The sequence below is a fragment of the Sciurus vulgaris genome (genome assembly GCF_902686455.1).
Source record: "Sciurus vulgaris genome assembly, chromosome: 7".
Lineage (NCBI taxonomy): Eukaryota > Metazoa > Chordata > Mammalia > Rodentia > Sciuridae > Sciurus > Sciurus vulgaris.
In genome coordinates this window covers 121,485,517-121,506,529 of record NC_136467.1, presented here as the reverse complement: position 1 = coordinate 121,506,529, position 21,013 = coordinate 121,485,517, and the positions used below count along the sequence as shown (strand labels likewise).

The following is a 21,013-nucleotide window of genomic DNA, read 5'->3' as shown; positions in this document are numbered from 1 at the left end:
TTTTGAGTGACACCAAGAAACAGGACCTGGTCTTTGTCCATTTAGAGTGACTCACTAAAGAAACTATCTGGGTGTGCTATTCTCTCACAGGTGGAGAAAGGGTAAATGCTAAATAAAACTAACGAAACTTGTTTGATCAAGTGACGTGGAAATTTTGTTATCCTTGGCTGCTGGGCATTTCGTGTACAGTGACTACTGGCCCATTGTGCTGTTTGTATTCAGTTCAGCTAGACTGAGAATGAACATCCCAGTGCTATTCCAGTTAAATAGCTGGTGATAAGTACTACTATAATAGAGTTTGACCTCATCACTTAGTCTTTTTATAAGAATAATCACATTCATATTTTTTGCTGATAAAATTATTTCACAGGCATTCACTTTCAAAAAAAAATTTTGTAGTTGTAATATGGACAGAATGCCTTTGTTTATTCTTATGTGGTGCTGAGGATTGAACCCAGTGCCTCACACATGCTAGACAGGGCTCTGCCACTGAGCTACAGCCTTAGCCTGGCACTCACTTTTTGATTAAAAACAATTTAACAAATCCTGTACCTTAGGGAAGGGACTTTTCATAAAAGAGGTACAAAGTAAGTTTCTAAAAGCTCTCCACAATCAGATTATTTTTCTTCTGATATGGCAACCATGGTGGTCCACAGAAGCTCCTGGAGGGCTTATAGTGCATCTGCCTGTAGGTTACCCTATGCTCTTGCCAGAACAGAGAATGTCACCAAAAGAGAAGTCATGTTTAACCTATGGCCAGTGCTGGGGAAGGACCTGCAAATCTGTTTACAATCATACAACATTATGTATCACCTTTTATCTTCAAGTAAACTAAAAACTCTATTTCCCTAATAACATTAATGACTTTTGAGTTCAGGTATGTACTATCTCCTTATCAGCTCTTTTCAAGTGGCTTTATCTTTAAATAAATTCTTAAAGGCACCTCAAAACTTATTTATGAAAATATTATTAGAATAAAAATCATACTTATTACCATATTATCCTATTCCTTTCTCACTTTTGGTTTGTCTGTTTGAGGGGGGTATAGAGATGGTTATGGTGTCCCAACAGTCACAAAGCCAAGCCAGGAAAGCTCACTAAAACAGGGTATGAGTACCAGAAGGTAGGAATCACTGGGGATCTTTGAAAAGTTGTCAGTTTTAATTTTCTGCCCAAATAGGCATTCATCAGAATGCTTAATTGGAACAAAGGTTACCTTCTGGTAGCCTTACATGGTGAATGTTTTACATGCCTCATGTTTGTTTTGTAATATACCAATAAAGACGAAAAGCAGAAGAGCTCAAATTTTGAAAATGTACTTTAACTTCAGAGTACTTAAAGTAGGACCTACTATATTTCCTCGATATCTAGAAGTCCAAAGCAACTAGAGCATGTCATCTTAGTGGCACAACTATGAACATAGTTCACATTGCTGGCTCTTAATACACTCACTTCTATAAAAGTTCAGTTCTGTCATTTGGAGGGCAAAACTTTTTTACTGTGTTAAAATGGCCAAAAACTAGATTTGAATAAAGGACAAAAGGGAGAGATTACAATGAAAACTGAATTTGGGAAGATGTAAAATTAAACTGGACATTTACAAGAAATGGTACAGTATAGACAGCCCCAGATACTAAGGTAAACTTACTTAATTCCTTGGCTAACATTTCTAAACACAACATCTCAAACTTTCTGCCCTTTAAACTGAATGTCTGAATTAATATTGCTCCAACAACTTAGAAATACATGCACATAGTTAACTCCAACTTTCAACATCTTCAGTGACACAAAAAGAAACGTCCTATTGATTTATAGTTATCTTCCTATATTACCATTCTAGATTGTGAAAGAGCTTAACATTACCAATGCTTTGCCAACTCCCAAGATGTTAATTATTCAAGCTTTTGTTATAAGGCTTTATTTTTAAGCAAATAAAATTTCAGATGCATTATCAGTAATGACCAATTTAGCACTTTCTTCATAAAGCTGGCCTTGAAAATTCTACATGGTTCAAAAATTAAAAAAACAAAAATACCCCGGTGCAGTGGCATATGCCTGTAATCCCAGCAGCCTGGGAGGCTGACGCAGGAGGATTACAAGTACAAAGCCAGCCTCAGCCATTTAGCAAGAACCTATCTGTAAATAAAATACAAAAAAAAAAAAAAAAGGGCCAGGGGCTGCTGGGGATGTGGCTCAGTGGAGGAATGATGGGATTTTCCTTGTGGACTCTGGGTTTGCTGGTTTTTGTTTTGTTTTTTTGAGACAGCTATAGACTCTTGTACAACAGCACTAAGGGCTTCCCTGAACTTTGGGAGTTCTAGGTTCATATGGTTAACCCAGGATTATAGGCACTGCCTTGGTTGGTCAGTGTGGTAAACATACTGGTGTGACGAATATTGATAGGTTACATTCTAGTCAACATTACAAACACAATACATGTCTTAAGTATTGCATAATTAAAACAAATTAACTAGAATAGTTCATGTAGTTCAGGGATAGGTGGGAAAGGGCTTTCTACAAATAACACTAAAAAATGCTGTGAAAAGTGGTGCACACCTGTAATTCCAATGAATTGGAGGCTGAGGCAGGGGGATCACAAGTTCAAGGTCGGATTCAGCAACTTGGTGAGGCAGTCTCCAAGAAATAAAAGGGATGGTGGTGGCAGCTGGAGATGTAGCTCAGTGGTAAAGTGCCTCAGGGTTCAATCCCCAGTGCCAACAAGGCCACAAATAAAAACAAAAGGCAAATTAAAACCTCAGTAAATAGGAAAAATGACATTAGCTTTAGTATACACAAATCCCGACCAAGTCATCAAATAGGGAAGGAAGCACTCCAAAGTAAAGCTAGGAAACTTATGCAAATACACAAAAAAATGTAAAACAGTCAGTAAAACCCAAGGAAACAGGTGTTTCATCTCACCAATAATCCAATAGGCATAAAACAAGATATTCCTTCTTTTGGGGCAAACTACTATTAGGAATAAAATAAATGAGGTTATAATAGGTCCATCCATACACTTATAGTACACAGAAAAATAGTCCAAGTATTCTCTTGATAAGGCTTGCTTTTAATTAAGATTTTAAAATGTGCCTACTCAGCCAAGTGAAGTGGCACATGCTTGTAATCCCATTGACTCAGTAGGCCGAAGTAAGCGGATTCCAAGTTTGAGGCTTGCTGGGGCAACTTAGGAAGATCTTGTCTCAAAATAATAAGTGGGGATGTAGCTTAGTGCTGGAGCACCCTTGGTTTGATCCCCAGTATGGGGGCTGGGGTGAAATGTGTTCATTCCCTGCCCAGACATTCAAATCTAAGAATCTGATCCTAAAAAGAGTGAATCAGAGCCAGATACCGTAGTCCATGCCTGTAATCCCAGTGGCTTGGGAGGCTGAAGCAGCCTCAGCAACAGTGAGGTGCTAAGAAACTCAGTGAAACCCTGTCTCTAAATAAAATACAAAATAGGGTTGAGTTCAATTCCAGGCATCCCCCCCCAAAAAAAAAAGAGAAAAAAAGCAAATCAGACAAAGTATATGAAAACTTGTGTATAATGATGCACATGCCAATGACTAAGAGTTTACTCAACTTTGCACACACTGCATTATTAATTTGAGAAAAAAAAACCCTACAAATGTTATAAAATACTACTGGATGCAGGAAATAATTTTCTTACAGTTCTCCAAAATGTGCTTTAATTCCACAATTAAAAGCTAGAAGCAAAACTACAAACCCCACAAATGGCAATTGTTCAAGTTGTACAGTGTCAGTGCAAATTTAAACTTAATAAACATTCAACCAATCTTTCCCTCCAACTGCTTGGTCAGACCAACTTGAGCAACAAATAAATTTCTAGAAACGTGTAGGTTATTAAATAATTTGTTTATTTTACTGCATTTATTAAGAAAACAGACAATGCACTCAGTAGAAAGAATAAAAATGTATCAGGGCTTTATTTTTAACAGCAAATAGAAATCCTTTACTGGGATCATGGTAATTTGACAGTATTATGATTAAGCTCAATAAAAGTTCGTGAAGTACTTAGAAGATCAAGTTCTACAGCTGCCACTTTCCAGATCTTCTAATTCATCTGGCTCTTTAAGTGGTAGGGAGAAAAAGCCCTTATTTGCTGGGAAAATATTTCCAAAATGAAGTTACACGTTTTCTCTATTAAAATTTCCTGTCAATTGTTAAAAAGGGGCCTTCTGTTTGCTTATGTTTTGGTTATTTCACTTTAATATCACCAGAATTCCTGTGATTCCACAATTGATTTTACAACGAGGAGATTATCAGATAAGTCTGCTATTGCTTTAGATGTAAATATAGTTAAAAACCCAAAGTGGATTAAACTGCTTAAGGATTTCCCTGCCGTTGTTTGATACGAGTTCTCTTTATTCTTGATATGTGCATAGATAACATGACTTTAAAATTCTTTCTACAGGAACACGTCTGATTTCAAGAGTAACCAATCAAGGATCCAATGAGTAGCTGGATAGTTCCTCAGAGCAATATGGTTATGAGTTAAATGGATTGCATAATGACACTTTTTCCTTTGTTATCGTTGGTGGGTAAATGACTGAAACATTCTTCCATACAAAAGGGCTGATGTCCGACATTTTCATAGTTTGCTTGCTAGTAGAGAATTGCATTGCATCTCCTTGACTTTCTGCAAATTGGAGTTCTAAAGCCACTTCTGGAGAAAGCTGTAATCCTCAAGGCCTACTTGGTCCATACTGAATAACTGGCTTGACCCCAATCCTCCCTCTTTTGTTGCTCATATTACCCAAGGAATATGTGATGTTTAGGGCAAGTCTAGGAGAGGCCAATCCTAAAATAAAATTCATAAAGCCTTTTCAAATTAAGGAGGAAAAAAAGAAAAGCCTCAAGTACATTTCAATCATCTCAAAATTGCAGTTAAAAACTTACATTATGCAAGGAAATAGCAGCAGAGAATGGCTAATCTTAAAAAAACAACAAGGGGGAAAAAAGTCAATGAAAAAGTGCCATCCCACCCTTCCCCTTGGTTCTTTTCTCCAGGGTTTCATTAGAGACCCCAAGCCTCTGAGAAATAAGAACAGCAAAGACACAGGGTAACTGCTCAAAGCCAGAACTCTGGGCAAGGTAAAGAAAAAGCTATAAATTAAAGCAGAGAATTATTTGGTAAAGAATCAGAACTCTACACATTTTTTCTTTAGATGAGAAAGCTCTGAAACTCAGATCTTTTTTTCTAGAGTCACCCTGATCCATTGGACATAGGGCAATAAACTCAACCAAGTGCCAGACAGGAATTAAAAAAACAAAACAAAACAAAAAAAAAAACCCAAAAAACCCAAAACTCAAAAATGTTAACTGCCAAAGTAATTTTGCTCTTAGGGTAATAGAAGACACATAGGAAAGGACTATTTGCAGAACACCTGAGGTTCTCAAGAAATTATTACTCAATGGTTCCATTTCTGTTTACATTAAAAATCAGACTGAAGATTTGAGGATCTTGGAGTTATTAAAGGATGAAAGGAATATGACAGTGCTTTGAATCGTGATAATATGGTACCCAAATTTGGTGTTTATACAGCTCATTTAAAAAGGTAGTAGATTAAAAGTCGAAGGAAAAATAACATAGAAAACAAGAGAAACAATCCAGGAAGATGATGCAGCCTGGATACAGCAAGTTTAATGTCTCTGCTGTAACACAGAATGAACACCCTTTCCCTCTTCATCCTTATGCTGGCAATAGGATATGAACTAGAAAATCTGACTCGTAGAGTCAATGAATAAAAAGATGGGCTCATATATCTTCAAGGCTCTTTTTAAAAAGGGTGATTATAATTTGAAGGATGTTCTAATGAAAAGGCAAGGGTATATACGCCAAGAGGCTGTTTCACATTTTTAGTCCATTAATCTTTGGCAGAGCCCTACCAAGGCCAAATTCACCTAGGATGCCAATGGCTGTGGGGCTCTCCACAGGGTCAAGTAAGCAAACCCAAATGAACATGTTGGATTTAAAAAAAAAAAAGAAAAAAGAAAGAAAGAAAAAAAGGCAGAAGAAATATCTAGAAACTCTTGAAGAAAGAGCTTCACCCTGAAAAGAGAAGAGGGAAATGCTTGGAAGGGGTGGAGGGGTCAGTATGGTGATCTCTGCTGCAATGCTGGGTGGGACTTAGGAGTTGAGCCAAGGATGCCGGAGACACTCGGCAGCAGTGGCTCTCTTCTCAGGGATGAGCTCCAACATGGGTAGTAAGAAATCTGTGAAGCCAGCTGCCTCTTCCTGAGACCACTCATACTTCTCCACTAGAACTTCAAAAAGGCCCCAGGGTTTCAGCTTCGTGATGTGTTTCAGGTCACCTGTGGTGAAGACAGTACAAAAAAAACTGACCAATATTGACAAGTGACAAGTGACAGTGTGACAATCCAGGAACTAATCCAGGTAGTCTACAAAGAATCAAATTTTGCAATCAGAATCTAATGTTCCATTCACAAAACACGTCTCTAATCTTGAAAGGAAGTGCTTCTGTTTTTTGTAAGGCACTAAAAATTTAAGATGATTTGTTTTCTTCCTAATTTCAGGGTTTTTTTGGTCCCAAACTGGATACACCTCAACAGAAACTAGTTATTCACTAAATTTTGAATACTAAATGTCTATTTACTCATATATACAGGTCTACACATTAGAACAACTTGCTTGTACTCTTTCTTTTTGCAGCACTAGGAATCAGATTGAGGGTCTCACATATGCTAGGCAAGTACTCTATCACCAAGCAACACCCCCATTTCTTTTTATTTTTCTTTATTTTGAGATAGGGTCTCCCTAAGTCACCCAGGCTGACTGGCCTTGAATTCATGATCTTCCTGCTTCAGCCTCCTGAAGAGCTGGAATTACGGGTGTGTGCCACTGTACCCAACTTGCTTGTACATTTTTTTAGCCCAATAGTCTAGAAAATGTTGCTTCAAAATGAATCACTGATTTAAAAATAAAGAGCTAACACCATGGCAAATGTATAAAAGCAACAAATCTAAAAGAACACACCTGACATAGATTTCACATATAGCAGTATCATAAGCAAAAACCTCAATCTAATTAATTGTTTCTCTGAAGTTCACTTTTTTGCAATGCTGGGAGATCAAACCCTGGTCCTTGTGTGTCATAGGCAAGCACTCACCAATGAGCTACATATGCAGTTCTTGAAGTGACAATGTTTTAAAGACACTTTGGGAGATGGAGGTCTTCCTACATGCAGTACTACACAAGTAATCACATATTAACTAATTTAACAGAAAGGATAAGTTATTATCTTCCCTAACATAGAAATTAGCTTTCTGATGTACAGTAAGGTTGTGTTCAAAGTCACACAGCTAGTGGAAAAGCTGGGATTGGATACTCAACTCTGGTCTCCGCTTTTGACTATTTCATCACTTCTCTACTAAGTCACAGATCAGCATTCAAGGTAGGCTAACCTTTTTGTGGGATAGTAGAAATATGTAACCAGCTGTACTTACCTTTTTATTTTTAAGTACTTTTGCCCCCTTAATGTCTGGGAACGAACACATTTGTTTTACCTTTTTTGGTGAAAAATTCCTTGGAATATTTTCCTGCCACAATGAGCTTGCGAGGCACCTTCCCCAGAAGTTCTATGATCAATGCAATGTGATCTGTATGTTTCAAACATTTCAAGAAGGGGGAAAAAAAGACATACATAACAGGAGTAACAAATGCAGCTCTACACACTGGCAGAAAGAGTAGCATGCACACCTTTTTGTAAATCATATCTGTCCTAAATGGGAAGAGGTGGACTCTATCCATCTAATGGAGAGTCCAGAATATCATAAAAACAATGGGTACCCACTTCAGTGGGACTTGAGTGATAACTAAAATAGTCTTGGTGTGAATGCTCTGTTTCCTGAAGTTGTGTCCCTGGGGCCTAGATGGAAACTCATTTTAACAATACTACCTCTGCGATTGAAGAAGTCCTGTGAATATTTCCCACTGAGGGCAAAGCGTCTTGGAATTCTGCCTATCAGCTCTATAATGTGCGCAATATGGTCTAAAATAGAAGGGTAAGAAGAACAGGATGAAGGACAAGTTGTTAAAGAGATTTTTTTTTTCTATGAATAGTTTTTTAAAGGACTAAGTGTTTAAAAGTAACTACAAATAAAACCAATGATATTCAAGGGAAGACTGGGAAGGCCGTGGATTTTTTCAGGTGGCTGGTCACCTGATCATAACTGGCAAGTCTCATTCTGGATTTCAGAGACTATCTATAACTATACTTTTTAGTCTGTGTCTATGTTCAAGTAGGTTAAAAAAACATGCCACTTTGTTTTCGGTATTCTAGAACTGTTATTTATTTATAACACTATTCTGGGCACCTTAAGAATGTTCACAACAAAACTATCACATATGACTATTGAGTATTTACAGTAATCCTGTAAAAACAGGCTAAAGATTAATGCCATATTTTAAAGATAAGAAATGGAACTTCAAAGAGACTAAATAGCCTATTTGAAGCTTCAGGGCTAAAAGAGCTAAAACTAAAATGACAATTCATATCTTATCTAGCCCAGAGTTTTTCTTTCTTTCTTTCTTCTTTTTTTTTTTTTTTCTAAAATCACTTTTAAATTACAATCAATTTTAATTAATTTTTTAATCAATTTTAAAGTACAGCTACTTGACTCTAGGCTACTACAATGTCCTACAGATTGTGAGCACTGCCAGGAGGTGGGCAGACTGCGGGTGGTTAAGTCTGGTATCAGCCAGTATTCAAACTTCTAGGCAGCTATCCTACTGCTTTCATTCTTCAAGTGATAGAAACTAAGCATATCAAGATTTTAAAAAACAATGGCTCACAACCAGAAAAACGACTTTAATTCTGTATTTGTAGAATCATTAAAAGTTAAAAGGAGTCATTTAACATCAACTGTTATAGACATCAGTTTTATTTTGGAATCTTAAAGGTCTCAGGTCTTATCTCTTCCTCATGTAAAAGATCTACTGGTGTCATTTAAAAAGGACTTTACATTCATCAATTCACTACAACCTCTGAACAGTTTTGAATGAGTTTATGGTCTGGTAATAAGTACCTGGCTGCTGAGAAATTTCTGCCAATTTTAGGCAGAACCTGCAAATAAATGTCTTTGTATGTATAATTTGACAACAACCAAAGTGAGAATACCAAAGAATAAATAGTGCAGTTTTATATACTGTGGAATTATTTTTCCTTTGAAACTATTACTTTACATTTAATTCCAGGAACCTATCTCTGGCATTTCAATTGATCACAGGATTGACATACTTGATAGGCAAAATTATCAAGTATTGTCCAGGAGTAAGAAGAGTTTGCTCTTATAGGTCAAGCTACAGTGGAATAGTACAGAGGGGCTGAGCTTTGATATACAAGTAATTACTTTGATCAGTTCTGACTGGTACAGGAGGAAATAAAATCTATAAATATCTAAGGAAGATGGTTCTCTCATCTCTTACTTGGGACTTTTCACATACATATTTCAATTTTTCAGTAAAATAGCTTAAGGTACTATTCAATATGATGCTAGCCACTATGTGTGTTCTGTACTAACTAGTATTAGTACTCTAGGGAAGTAAAGAGAAAAGAAAATTACTTCCCTCCAAATAGATATACTAGGGCATTTAAAAAACACTGTAGGCTGAGGCTATAGCTCAGTTCGTAGAGTGCTTGCCTATCAAGCACAAGGTCCTGGGTTCAATCCCCAGCACCCCAAAAAACAAAGACAAATGAAGAGAAAAAAACAAACAAAACCACTGTAAACCTGTAATTAAAAAAAAAAGCAAGAAGAGAACAGGGGAAAATCAAGTAAATCAAGTGGGTACATGAGCAGTTGTTATAGTATTTTCATAAAGGGACATACATTTAAAAGTGTCCAAATTGTACCAATCAAAATAGGTAGTTGGTTATGGAAATTAACACATCTCTTTTCAAATAGCTTTTGTTAGGATATTAGCAGGTTGGACTAACGCTGCCAATTAAAACCTGAAGTTACCATACTGAGGAACAGAGAGTATTTTTGGTTCCATAGAACATTAAATGTGAATTCCCAAAACCTGGAGGAGAGCACAGTCAGTGAAGGACATGTTCTTCACACTGGGCAGTGCTAAGTGTGCCCTTAAACTAATCCTCATTAATCCTACGAACAAAACAAACACTGCCTGAATAGCATAAAAAGAAAGCAAAACAACAATCATTTTTTTCTCTTTAGTGCTAAGAACTGAACCCAGAGTATTGGGCATGCTAGGCAAGTGATCTACCAATAAGCCATAATCCTAGTCCCCCCCCCCCCTTTTTTTTGTACCAGGGATTGAACCCAGTGGCACTTAACCACTAAGCCACATTCATGGCTCTTTCTTTCATATTTTATTTAAAGACAGGGTTGTGCTGAGTTGCACAGGACCTTGCTAAGTTGCTGAGGCTGGCTTTGAACTCACAAGCCTCCTGTCTCAGCTTCCTGAGTTGCTGGGATTATAGGTGTGTGCCACTGTTGCCAGCTTCTAATAATTTTTTCATTCAGCTTATTATAACTTGTAGTTATTTGGATGGGAGAAAAAAAATAATAATAAAAATCAAACATATACAGTTGTCTGCTTCCGTAGCCTCATGGATGAAGCAAATGAGTGTGGGCTCTCCTCACCGGGTACTACAAAATTTAAATCCATTTTGTTTTGTTTTTAAGTAGCATTCTAAATGTTAGTATCATTTAAAAAGAAAAATTAAAGCTTTAAATTTCAGAAAAGTGAAAAGGAAGCTAAGCATTACAGAATTTATATAAACAGGATAGTCTCTAGTCAAGTAGTTTCTGTAGATGAAGATTATGGACTTCCAAATAAAGTTGGAGGCACAGCTGAGAACAGGTTTATGAACAGGTATATTTAAACTGGGCAAAGAACAAGTCATGGATCTACAAAGGAAGGTGACTAGATATTGAATAAAAAATTACCTGTCAAATAAGTGTTAGTTTAATCAGTTGTGGCCTTATGCCCTACCATTCATTACAGCTCTTCAGTATCTTTTATAAAATACCTAGTATATCTGATATCTAGTGTAAAATATTTCTTAAATTTCTACTTTTTCTAGTATTTACACATACTTATCACATGAACAAAATTACTAGGGATCTTTGGTGTGAACAAATGATGTTAGCCACACGTGGAAAGTAAACTGCCATGCACAGACAGCTTTGGCTAAGGGAACTCACCTTCATCTCGAGTGTACTCTTCCCCTGAATGAGGTTCAAACAAATAGTCACCTGTGGCCAGTTCAAAGGCCTAAGAAAAAGAGGACAGTATACAAAACATCAAAGAAAAAGAAGGCATTTGGAAAGAGCTTATTGCTATTGGACTCAAGGAATGCTTTTCTTGGAAAAAAATCTATAGATGACTATTTTTTGTCTAAAAAAAAAATGTCTTAAGATTATTCTTAAAGAACTTTTCTTCCATATCTGTATCTTAATAAAATGGAAAAAAGGAGAAAGCTGTTGGTACTGATGTGTAGACTATTCCACAGGGGAAAAAATAAACAACAAAAAACCAAACAAGAGAAAACAAAAATAAAAATAAGCAGGGAATGAGGGAGGTTGAATGATGGGTACAAAGTCACATATAAGAAATTCTAATATCCTACTGCCCAGTAGGGGACTATGGTTAACAATAATACATTATATATTTCAAAATAGCTACAGGAGACGATTCTGAATATTCTTACCACAAAGAAACTACAAATAAAGTGAGGGATATGCTAATAACTCAAATTTGATTATTATATACTGTATACATGTACTCAAACAACACACTATGCCCCACGAAAAATGTACAATTATTATGAGTCAGTTAGGAAAAAACCCCAGCAATTCAGCCCTCTTGAGTTTCCTTTTTGGTTAGGAAAGGGCATACCTGAATATTAAGGTAATTCTAAGTTACTAAGCTGTCCATGAGAAGAGCAGGTCTTTTTTACATTATAATTTCACATAAGCTACAAACTGCATTCTGTACCCTACATTGAAACCAAATACTCAGACATCTTCTATCAATGACTCTTTAGTCACTGACAAAAAGTTTACTCATAACTTTTGTGGGGAAAGCGCTCCCTGAACAGTCCCAGATGGAGTTTCCAATTTCTAGGTCTACAGAAACCAAGAAAAAGTTAAAATGTCAATGGTGTCAGGAGTCACTATTTTATGTAACCAGCAGAGGTCAGCACTCACCAACTAGGAAAAGAAAGGCACACGTCTTCCTATGACCTGAAAACCTTTTGAGAGTGTTTGAGAGGTTTTTAAGAGATGACTTCTGGAATACCAAGCAGTATGGGAAGGACAGCACATCTGGATAATAAGGCTACCTAAACTTCTCATTGATTACAAATGGATTTTTCAAAAATAACTAATACAACAGCAGTTTTTTTTAAAAATGGACTAACTGATGTGAAAGTACAGTTCAAAGCTGTACCTGTACTGAGTCAATGGTACTAAGATAATCTCAACTGAGGGGCAAGACAGGTGGGTGGTGGTGCACACCTGTAATCACAGTAATTTGGGAGGCTGAGGTAGGAGGGTCCCAAGTTTGAGGTCAGCACAGGCAACTCAAGAGACCCTATTTCAAAATAAAAATAAAGGGGGCTGGTGATGCAGTGGTAGAGCGACCATGGGTTCAATCCCCAGAAAAAGAATAACGACTGAGGGGTGAATTTATTCAGAACACATTCTCAAATTAGACACAGTTTAGGTCTTACTGGCTCACCAGTTTCAGTTTCTGCAGTTTCACAAGACAGCCTTTCTCAAAATTACTTGGTTGTACTACTGCCCAGAGTGAGGTCAACAAGTTTCAAAATAGTTCTAGGAATCAACTATTTGTCTCCATAATGTCAGGTATGCAATGGTGTCTTGTTAGGCATAGCTTATTTCATATTCTAGCAGTTCATTATAAAACTAAGACACACCAACAGAACAGATGCCTATTCTATTTGTATAACCTAAGGGTTATAATCCAAAATCAGCACAGAAACAAAAATGTGCTTCTTATTCACTTCGAAACTTTTTGAAAATAGTACTTTGGCAAAATCTCAGTCTCAATACAGTAAATATAGTGAAATTAAAATTTTAAAAATTCAGATATGATATTATTTAGAGTGTTTGCTGGGGCCTGGGGCTGTAGCTCAGTGGTAGAGCACATAGCTGCAAGGCTCTGGGTTCAATGCCCAGAACCAAATAAACAAATAGAAATAAAATTTAAAAATAAAAAATGATACATACTAAAACTTATGGGATATAGCAAAAGCAGTCCTAAGGAAAAATTTCAAAGCAATAAATGCCTACAATAAACAAGATGTCAAATAAAAATATATTTACTCAAGGAGTTAGTAAAAGAACAAAAAAGTACACCACACTCAAAGTTTGTAGAGGTAAGGAAATTATAAAGATTAAAGCAGAAACAAATGAAATAGTGACTATAAATATAATACATTTAACAACTGATACCACAGAAATATAAAGGGTCATAAGTGACTAGTATGAATAATTTATATTCCAATTAACTGGATAACCCAGAAGTGGATGAATCCCTAGACACATACAACCCACAAAGACTGGAACATCAAGAAATACAAAACCTGAAACAAACCAATAAGAAGTAAGGACAATGAATTAGTAACAAAGAGTCTCATGGTCTCAAAGAAAAGTCCATCAAAGAAAAATCCAGAACCTGATGGCTTTACTGCTGAAGTCTAAAAAACATTAAAATAACAATACCAGTCCTCCTCAAACTCTTTAAAAAAACTGAAGCGAACAGGTGGATTTATCCCTGGATGCAAGGATGCTCAACAAAGACAAATAAATAAATGTGAATCAACACATGAACAGAACAAAGTACAAAAACTAATTAGATGAATAAAAAGAATGTGACATTCATTCATGATAAAAAGTCTCACCAAATTAGGTACAAAAGGAATGCAACTCAACAGAATAAAGGCCATATATGAGAAACCCACAGTTAACATTATACTCAATGGTAAAAAAGCCTCTTAGATCTGGAACAAGGCAAATATATCCAGTTAATAGAGTAAATCTTTGTGAAAGCAATCAGGCAGGGGAATGAAATAAAAGGCAACCAAATTTGAAAGAAAGAAGTGAGGTGCTGGGGATATAGCTTAGTTGGTAGAGTGCTTGTCTTGCATGCACAAGGCCCTGAATTCACTCCCCAGCACCACAAACAACAACAACGAAACAAGCAAGTGAAACTGTTGACATGGTTATTCATATATCTATATACAGATGTAGATATATAAATAATATATCTATGTAGACAGATAGATATACATATTTCCATTCCTAAAGACTCCACCAAAACCTGTTAGAACAAGAAAATTTAGTAAAATTACAGGATATAAAAACACACAAAAATCAGTTAGCATTTCTGTACAATAACAATGAACTATCTGAAAAAATAAATCATGAGAACAATACTACTTATAACAGCAATAAAACAGAAAAATTAGGAATAAACCAAGTTAAAAAAGAAACACGGTATACTAAGAACCATAAAAGGTTGATAGCTATAATAATTAAAAATACGGACTATTGAATCTTCAGTGGTCATGAGGTTATGTTTGAGCCAAGACCTATTTGTAGGTAGGAGAAAGAACATCCAAAGGACCCAAGGCAAGAGTGAGCTTGATATGACCAAAGTGTGTGTGTGTGTGTGGGGGCCTAAGTGGAATAGATGCAATTCAAGAATTTAAAACAGGGAAATAACATGATCTGATTAATACTAAAGATCACTCAGGCTATTATGAGAGAATGTACCCTGAAGGGAGAAAAACAGAAGCAAAGAAAGAAATTAAGAGGTTAGTACAGTGGTGTATATTTAACAACGATGACTTGGGATACTTGGTTAACAGGAAAAGGGAAGAAGTGACTGGTACTGGATATATAAGAAGTAGAACTTGCTGATGAACTAAATGTATAGAGAAAAAGGAGAAAAGAATTAAGAATTAACTTAAAAGTCTTTGGTTTTGAGCTTTTAAGTAGGTGAAGCGGGGGGGGGGTGTCATTTACAAAAACAGGGCAGGTATGTGGATCAAACAAGCCTTTTGAAAATTTAAATTTGAGGTGTTGATTAGATATTCAAATGGAGCTGTCCAGGGTTAGGGTTGTGGCTCAGTAATAGAGTGCTTGCCTGGCATGTGTGAGGCACTGAGTTTGATTCTCAGTACCACATATAAATAAATAAAGATCCATTGACAACTAAAAAAATATTCTTAAAAAAAGAGTTGTCAAGGACAGAGTTGGACAGAAAAAGCCAGATGAAATGTAGAGAGAAGCTGATGCTGGAGATGCTATGTGACTTGATGGGCTCTCCCAGGAAAACAAAAAGGCCAAGAACCAAGTCTTTTTTTTTTTTTTTTTTTTTTAGTTAAGAGGAAGAGTCAGTCTATTTAAGCTTGACATTAACTGGTACAAACAAACATTAGACAATAAGGACAAGATACTGCTAGAGATTTGGAGTTAAAGCTTTTGATTACTTTGGTAATCAAATTATTTCTGAAATAAATATTCCAACATACACTATGTGAACTGACTTGTAGAAACTGCATGATCAGAACAGGATCAAAACCTTGCCTCAGGGATCTAGGGTCCTCCACCTTCACTGTGTGCTATTTACAGGGGTTAAAATGAAAATGTAAGACCTATAGTCAACCAACTACAACTCTATCATCTTTCTTCCCTATTAAGAAATGTTTTGCTTTGAGAGTTATGCCATTTATCATCTCCATCTCTTGAGTTCAGCAATGGCCATGTTCTTCCCCTTCACTGACATCAATGTCTAGAAATCCAGAGACCTCTGCTTACACTAGTTGCTTACACTAGTTGTCTCTATCTGTGAGAGACAAGAGACAACTTATTCTATTTTTAAAACAATGTTATAGTATTTGTTTACCAGGAAGTGGCAGTGGCAGCAATAGTAACAACAGAAAAAGCAAACCCATCAGCTTCGCTATATAGGATAAAGAAATTACACGAAAATAACTCAAAATATTACTCATTAAAATGATATTCTATCCCTACCACCATGACTTTTTGCTGCTGAATAAAGGTGATAATCAATGCAGATATTTTTTGCCTTTTCATTCAGGAAGCTCAGATTAGGGGTTGGGGATGATAGAGGAAAAATTTTATGGATCAAATATATCACTTTTGGATTCTAATAGCTTAGGGCCCTTTAGCAGCCTTAAGAGTTCTCAACAGATGAAATAGGATAAAGTCCTTCCTTCCATTTCCCAGAGTCATTCCCTTGCTTAAAATATTTGAGTAGAAATAAAACTATACTCTCTAGTTTTTTTCCCCTAAACATACTTATTACTAGTAGTTAAGAGTGTAACTTCGGGGACAGACAAAAATACACAATTCACTCTTTTATCACTATGTATAGTTGTATTCAGTTTCCCACCAACTTTGTCCTGAATTTTAGAGATAAAAGATTAAAAAAGGGGGGTGGGAAGGAAGGAAAGAAAGAAGGAAGGAAGGAGGGAGGGAGGGAATGAAGGAAAGAGCTGCAAGAAAGGATTTAACTGGAGACTATAAACGTACTGCCCCATAGCTGGTGAGAAAAGGATGTTCAAAGGACAGGGAGGAAGAATCTCATCCTGCCAGTGATGTTCCTCCATGCTCTGACCCCAGTGTTGGGAGACTGCATTTGGTGCAGGATGATCCATCATCTTTCCAGCACTTCTGATATTACAGATTTATTTTTACTTAGTATATGACAAACTTAAAGCAACATATCCTATATTTATTGGCAGAATGAGAGAAATAAAAAAAATAGGCTCAAATTTTCATGATATTGATTCATGTCAGGTAAGTATTTTCCATTCCTTGGTCAAGGAAATCCCAACTTTTTTTTTTTTTTTTTTTAGTTGTTGATGGACCTTTTTATTTTATTCATTTATGTGGTGTGAGGATCAAACCCAGTGCCCCACACATGCCGGCAAGCGCTCCACCACTGAGCCACAACCCCAGTCCGGGAAATCCCAACATTTAAGTGAATCTTTTACCTTATTTTTAAAGCCTGACATTAGAAATACTATTAAACAAGCAAGCAGGACCTACTGCCCTCAAGCAAAATAGAATGTGGAATAAGACAAAGAGAAAGAAACCAACATCCTTGTTTCTTGCAATAACTAACCCCTAAGAACCATATCTTAGTAAATTGTCCTTTTAAAAAATCAGTACCGCCTGGCACCATGGAGCATGTCTATAATCCCAGTGGCTTGGGAGGCGGAGGCAGGAGGATCACAAGTTCAAAGCCACTCTCAGCAATGGCGAGGTGCTAAGCAACTCAGTGAGACCTGGTCTCTAAATAAAATACAAAATAGGGCTGGGGATGTGGCCCTACTTCCCCCCAAAAAAACAATCAGTACCATCTATAAAATTACCTATATTTTGCAACTGGCGGCATCCATATAGCTTATGATTTTTCTCTAGCAAATCAACCCAAACCAAGTTCCTCAAAATACAAAGCTTTTACAGCAAGAAAGAAGCCTGATATTTTATTCCAATATTCTTTCAACTCGTGCAACATTTCTGAAACTTACTACAATCCTCCTGCCTTAGCCTCCTGAGTCACTGGGATTACAGGTGTGCCTGGCAACTCTACTACTTTTGACAACAAAATTTTTCAGGGATGAAAGTAATCTATGATTTAAAAGAGGTTGGAGCTTCCAATCTGTTCTTTCTTATTTTTCCCATAATGCTATACATGTTAACTGAAGTGAGAATTAAGTATGTTTCTGTTTGCTCATTTGATGGCTCACAAATATTAAGCACCGTGACATAAAAATACACTGGTCTTTGTCCTCATTTCCTGGGAGGGGGACTCTAACTTTGGAATTCCCAAGTGCTTTTGTTCTTCACAGTGTGCCTCCTGGGCCTACCTAAGTTTATGCTAACAGGTATGGTAGGTCCCTACACAGTTTTAGGATGAAGGCTGGAAATGTTGGGAAGATTAGTCATTTGATTAGAAAGTTGGAGCTTTCTATGCTCCCAACTCTAGAATTCCACCCATCAGGGATGGAGACTGAGTACAATGGCATGGTCAATGTATCAATCATGCCTTATTAATGAAATCTCAGTAAAAACTTGCTTCATGGTTAGTACCCTCTCACTTTACCCTGTGTGTCTCATCTTGATTTGAAGGCTTTACAATGAAACTGTTTGCTAAAGGGGTGATGAGAATCCCTGAATGTATTATAACAGTTGGTCAGAAGAGTAGGTGGCTTGTCGACCCTTGGCTTGAAGCAGGGGTTTGAAGTAAGGGCAGTCTTGTGGAGAACTATGCCCTTAACTGTCAAGTCTATAAGAACTCTGGGGCAGTTATCATCAGGACTGCATTGCAAGGACCCACTTAAAACATGCCAGCCATATATAACAGACATGATTCTCGTCAGCATGGTGTTTATAACTTTGAGGAGGAGAAACAAGTAAATAAACAGTACAAATAGTGATAAAAGATCACAAGGGTGTATTCCATTTCAGGAAACGATAAAATACCTTTCAATTTAAGTCTAGTTGTGGGAAATCTTTAATATCAACTAAATCTACTTGAGTAGTTGCTTGCTAGGGACAAAGAAGCAACTTATAAATCTATGTCTGGGCTTCACATCTTGAGTTGCAAACATGAAAAAAAAAGTCTGAGGAATTGCTGAGTTGTACAGAATTAAATAGTTTCCAGGTGTCCCTGAACTGCAAATAGATCAATGCTACAAGGGTAAGGGTACTGGTAATTTAATCCAAATCAACCTCACAGCAGTTATTTTTAATTCAGACCTCTCTAGACACAGAATTTACAGTTCCCATGATAAGTCACCTATGGTAAGTTCTTTCTCTGCTTGTTAATTTGTTGGTCTACTGAAACAGGATAAGGCATGAAACAAGTTAAGGTCAAGGGTCACAAAACATTACCATGCATGCCGTGCTCCAAATATCAGCAGGAGTATTATAGCCAGATCCTATTAGAACTTCCAGGGAGCGATATTGCCTTGTTTGAATATCTTCAGTAAAATGTTTGTGCTGAACGAATGGAAAAGAAAACAGTATTTCAAAATTCATTTATTCTAAAAAGCAACAAGTCAGGATAGATTAATAATGAAGATGAAAATAATTAAGTTTTTCCCTGAGTTTCCATTTAGCTAACTCCTCAAGTTTCATTTGAAACTATTACCCCTAAATAATCCTTTGCCTTACCCACATGCTACTCCAAATTATTCTTGTTAACAGATGAGAATAAATGTAATACAGATACACGGATTTAGGAAACAACAATAGCTTTATAAGAAATGAAAAACTGTCACTCCAAATAAAATTTATGTTATTCATTTGTCTAAAATTAACAGACTACTTCAACAAATAAATGACACTAATTTAAATTCGATTCAAACTGCCCTAGCTATGTATTCATTATGAAAAATAAAAAATATAGGTCTTAAGAAGTTTATAACCACTTACACCACACCTATAAAGAATTCTTCATTCTCCCCTGTACACCTTTAATCCCTCAAAATAACATCAAATATGGCTGGGCACAGTAGCATGTGTCTGTAACATCAGATACTTAGGATCTGAGGCAGAAAGACTGCAAAGTTAGGGCTAGGTAGAACAACTTAGGAAGACCCTGTCTCAAAAAACAAAAAGGGATGGGGACGCAGATCAGGTATACAGTGCTCGCTTAGCATGCATATGGCCCAGGGTTTGATACTAGTAACATAAGCACAAATCAAATATGCATCTTGGGGAAACAGAACAAGTTGAGGACTATGGGGATACAATCAGCAAAATGACAGGAGTTTTGTGAATAAATAAAATGTATAAAAAAAAAAAACAAGGAGAAATTTCTGTAGTGAAAGCAATTTAAGAAACAATATTCAGTTTTGCACTCAAGAATTTGGGTCCTGTTTTAAACACACAAAATTAAAATAATATTTATGAAATAATTAGGGAAACTGAATATGTTACATTAAAGAATCGCCTATTAAAAAATTTTTAGGAGCTGGGGAGATAGCTTAGTCGGTAGAGTGCTTGCCTTGTAAGCACAAGGCCCTGGGTTCGATCCTCAGCACCCGCCCCCCCCCCCGAAAAAAAATTTTTTTTTAGGAGTGACAATGGTGTCAGTTATCAAAAAGAACAACCTTTCAATAAGTCATATTTATGAATGAAAATATATACAGGGCTATACTTCAAAAAATCTGGCCAAGGTTGAGATACAGATGAAAAGTGATTGGCATTAAGTTATAATTGCTAGGGACATTAATATAATGGCCTCGGTGTTCATTATTCTATTCTACTTCAGTACATGTTTGAAATTTCCCATAATTTATTAAAATCAAATATTAAGAAAACAGAAGCTTATGAATATTCAAATAATATCAAAACATATGAAGTGTGGATAATTCTTTAATCCCATTGGAATTAAAAAACAAAAAATAGCATTTGAGGAGAGTGGTAATCAGAAAGCTTCAGGTAGAAAATCATTACAGACAGTGCAAACAAAGGTCAAAGGGTTTGGATTTCATCTGGCAAACATGAGAATATCACTCTATGTTAGTGAAGAGAAGAAAATATTAAAAATATTGATGACAGATGAAAACGTGATTTTGGTAATCCTCTGGCTAGTGGTCACATTTAAATTTGGTAATAAAAATTGGAACAATGTAGAAAATGACAGGGAAGTTAATCCAAGGATATTTCTGGGGAAAAATTTTTTTGGGTGCTGGGGATTATTAAACCTAGAAGTGCTTTACCACTGAGCTACATCCCCACCCCTTTTTATTTTTATTTTATTTTATTTTATTTTTTGGTATTGGGGACTGAACCTAGAGGCGTTTAACAACTAAGCTACATCCTCAGCCCTTTTTACTTTCAGACAGGGTCTTGCTGAGTTGCTGAGGGCCTTACTAAATTGCTGAGGGTGGCCTTGAATTTCAATCCTCATACCTCAGCCTCCTGACCCACTGGG

At 36.4% G+C, this 21,013-nt stretch overlaps 1 protein-coding gene across 6 annotated transcripts in view; it reads right to left on the bottom strand.

Moving 5' to 3' along the window:
- Nucleotides 1–3,920: 3,920 nt before the first annotated feature.
- The window catches only part of SRPK1 (SRSF protein kinase 1), a 66,942-nt gene continuing 49,849 nt past the window's right edge, over nucleotides 3,921–21,013 (bottom strand). For 2 of the 6 annotated variants that reach the window (XM_079148686.1, XM_079148683.1), the window contains 4 exons: nucleotides 18,964–19,071; nucleotides 11,212–11,281; nucleotides 7,546–7,638; nucleotides 3,921–6,333 (listed from right to left, as the gene is read on the bottom strand). In XM_079148686.1, coding sequence (XP_079004812.1) covers nucleotides 6,149–6,333; nucleotides 7,546–7,638; nucleotides 11,212–11,281; nucleotides 18,964–19,071 — 456 coding nt within the window. In that variant the 3' untranslated portion in view covers nucleotides 3,921–6,148. Of the gene's footprint in view, nucleotides 6,334–7,545; nucleotides 7,639–7,937; nucleotides 8,031–11,211; nucleotides 11,282–18,963; nucleotides 19,072–21,013 lie in introns of those variants that run through there. The other 4 variants (XR_013765327.1, XM_079148685.1, XM_079148684.1 and 1 more) reach the window with 3 other exon arrangements.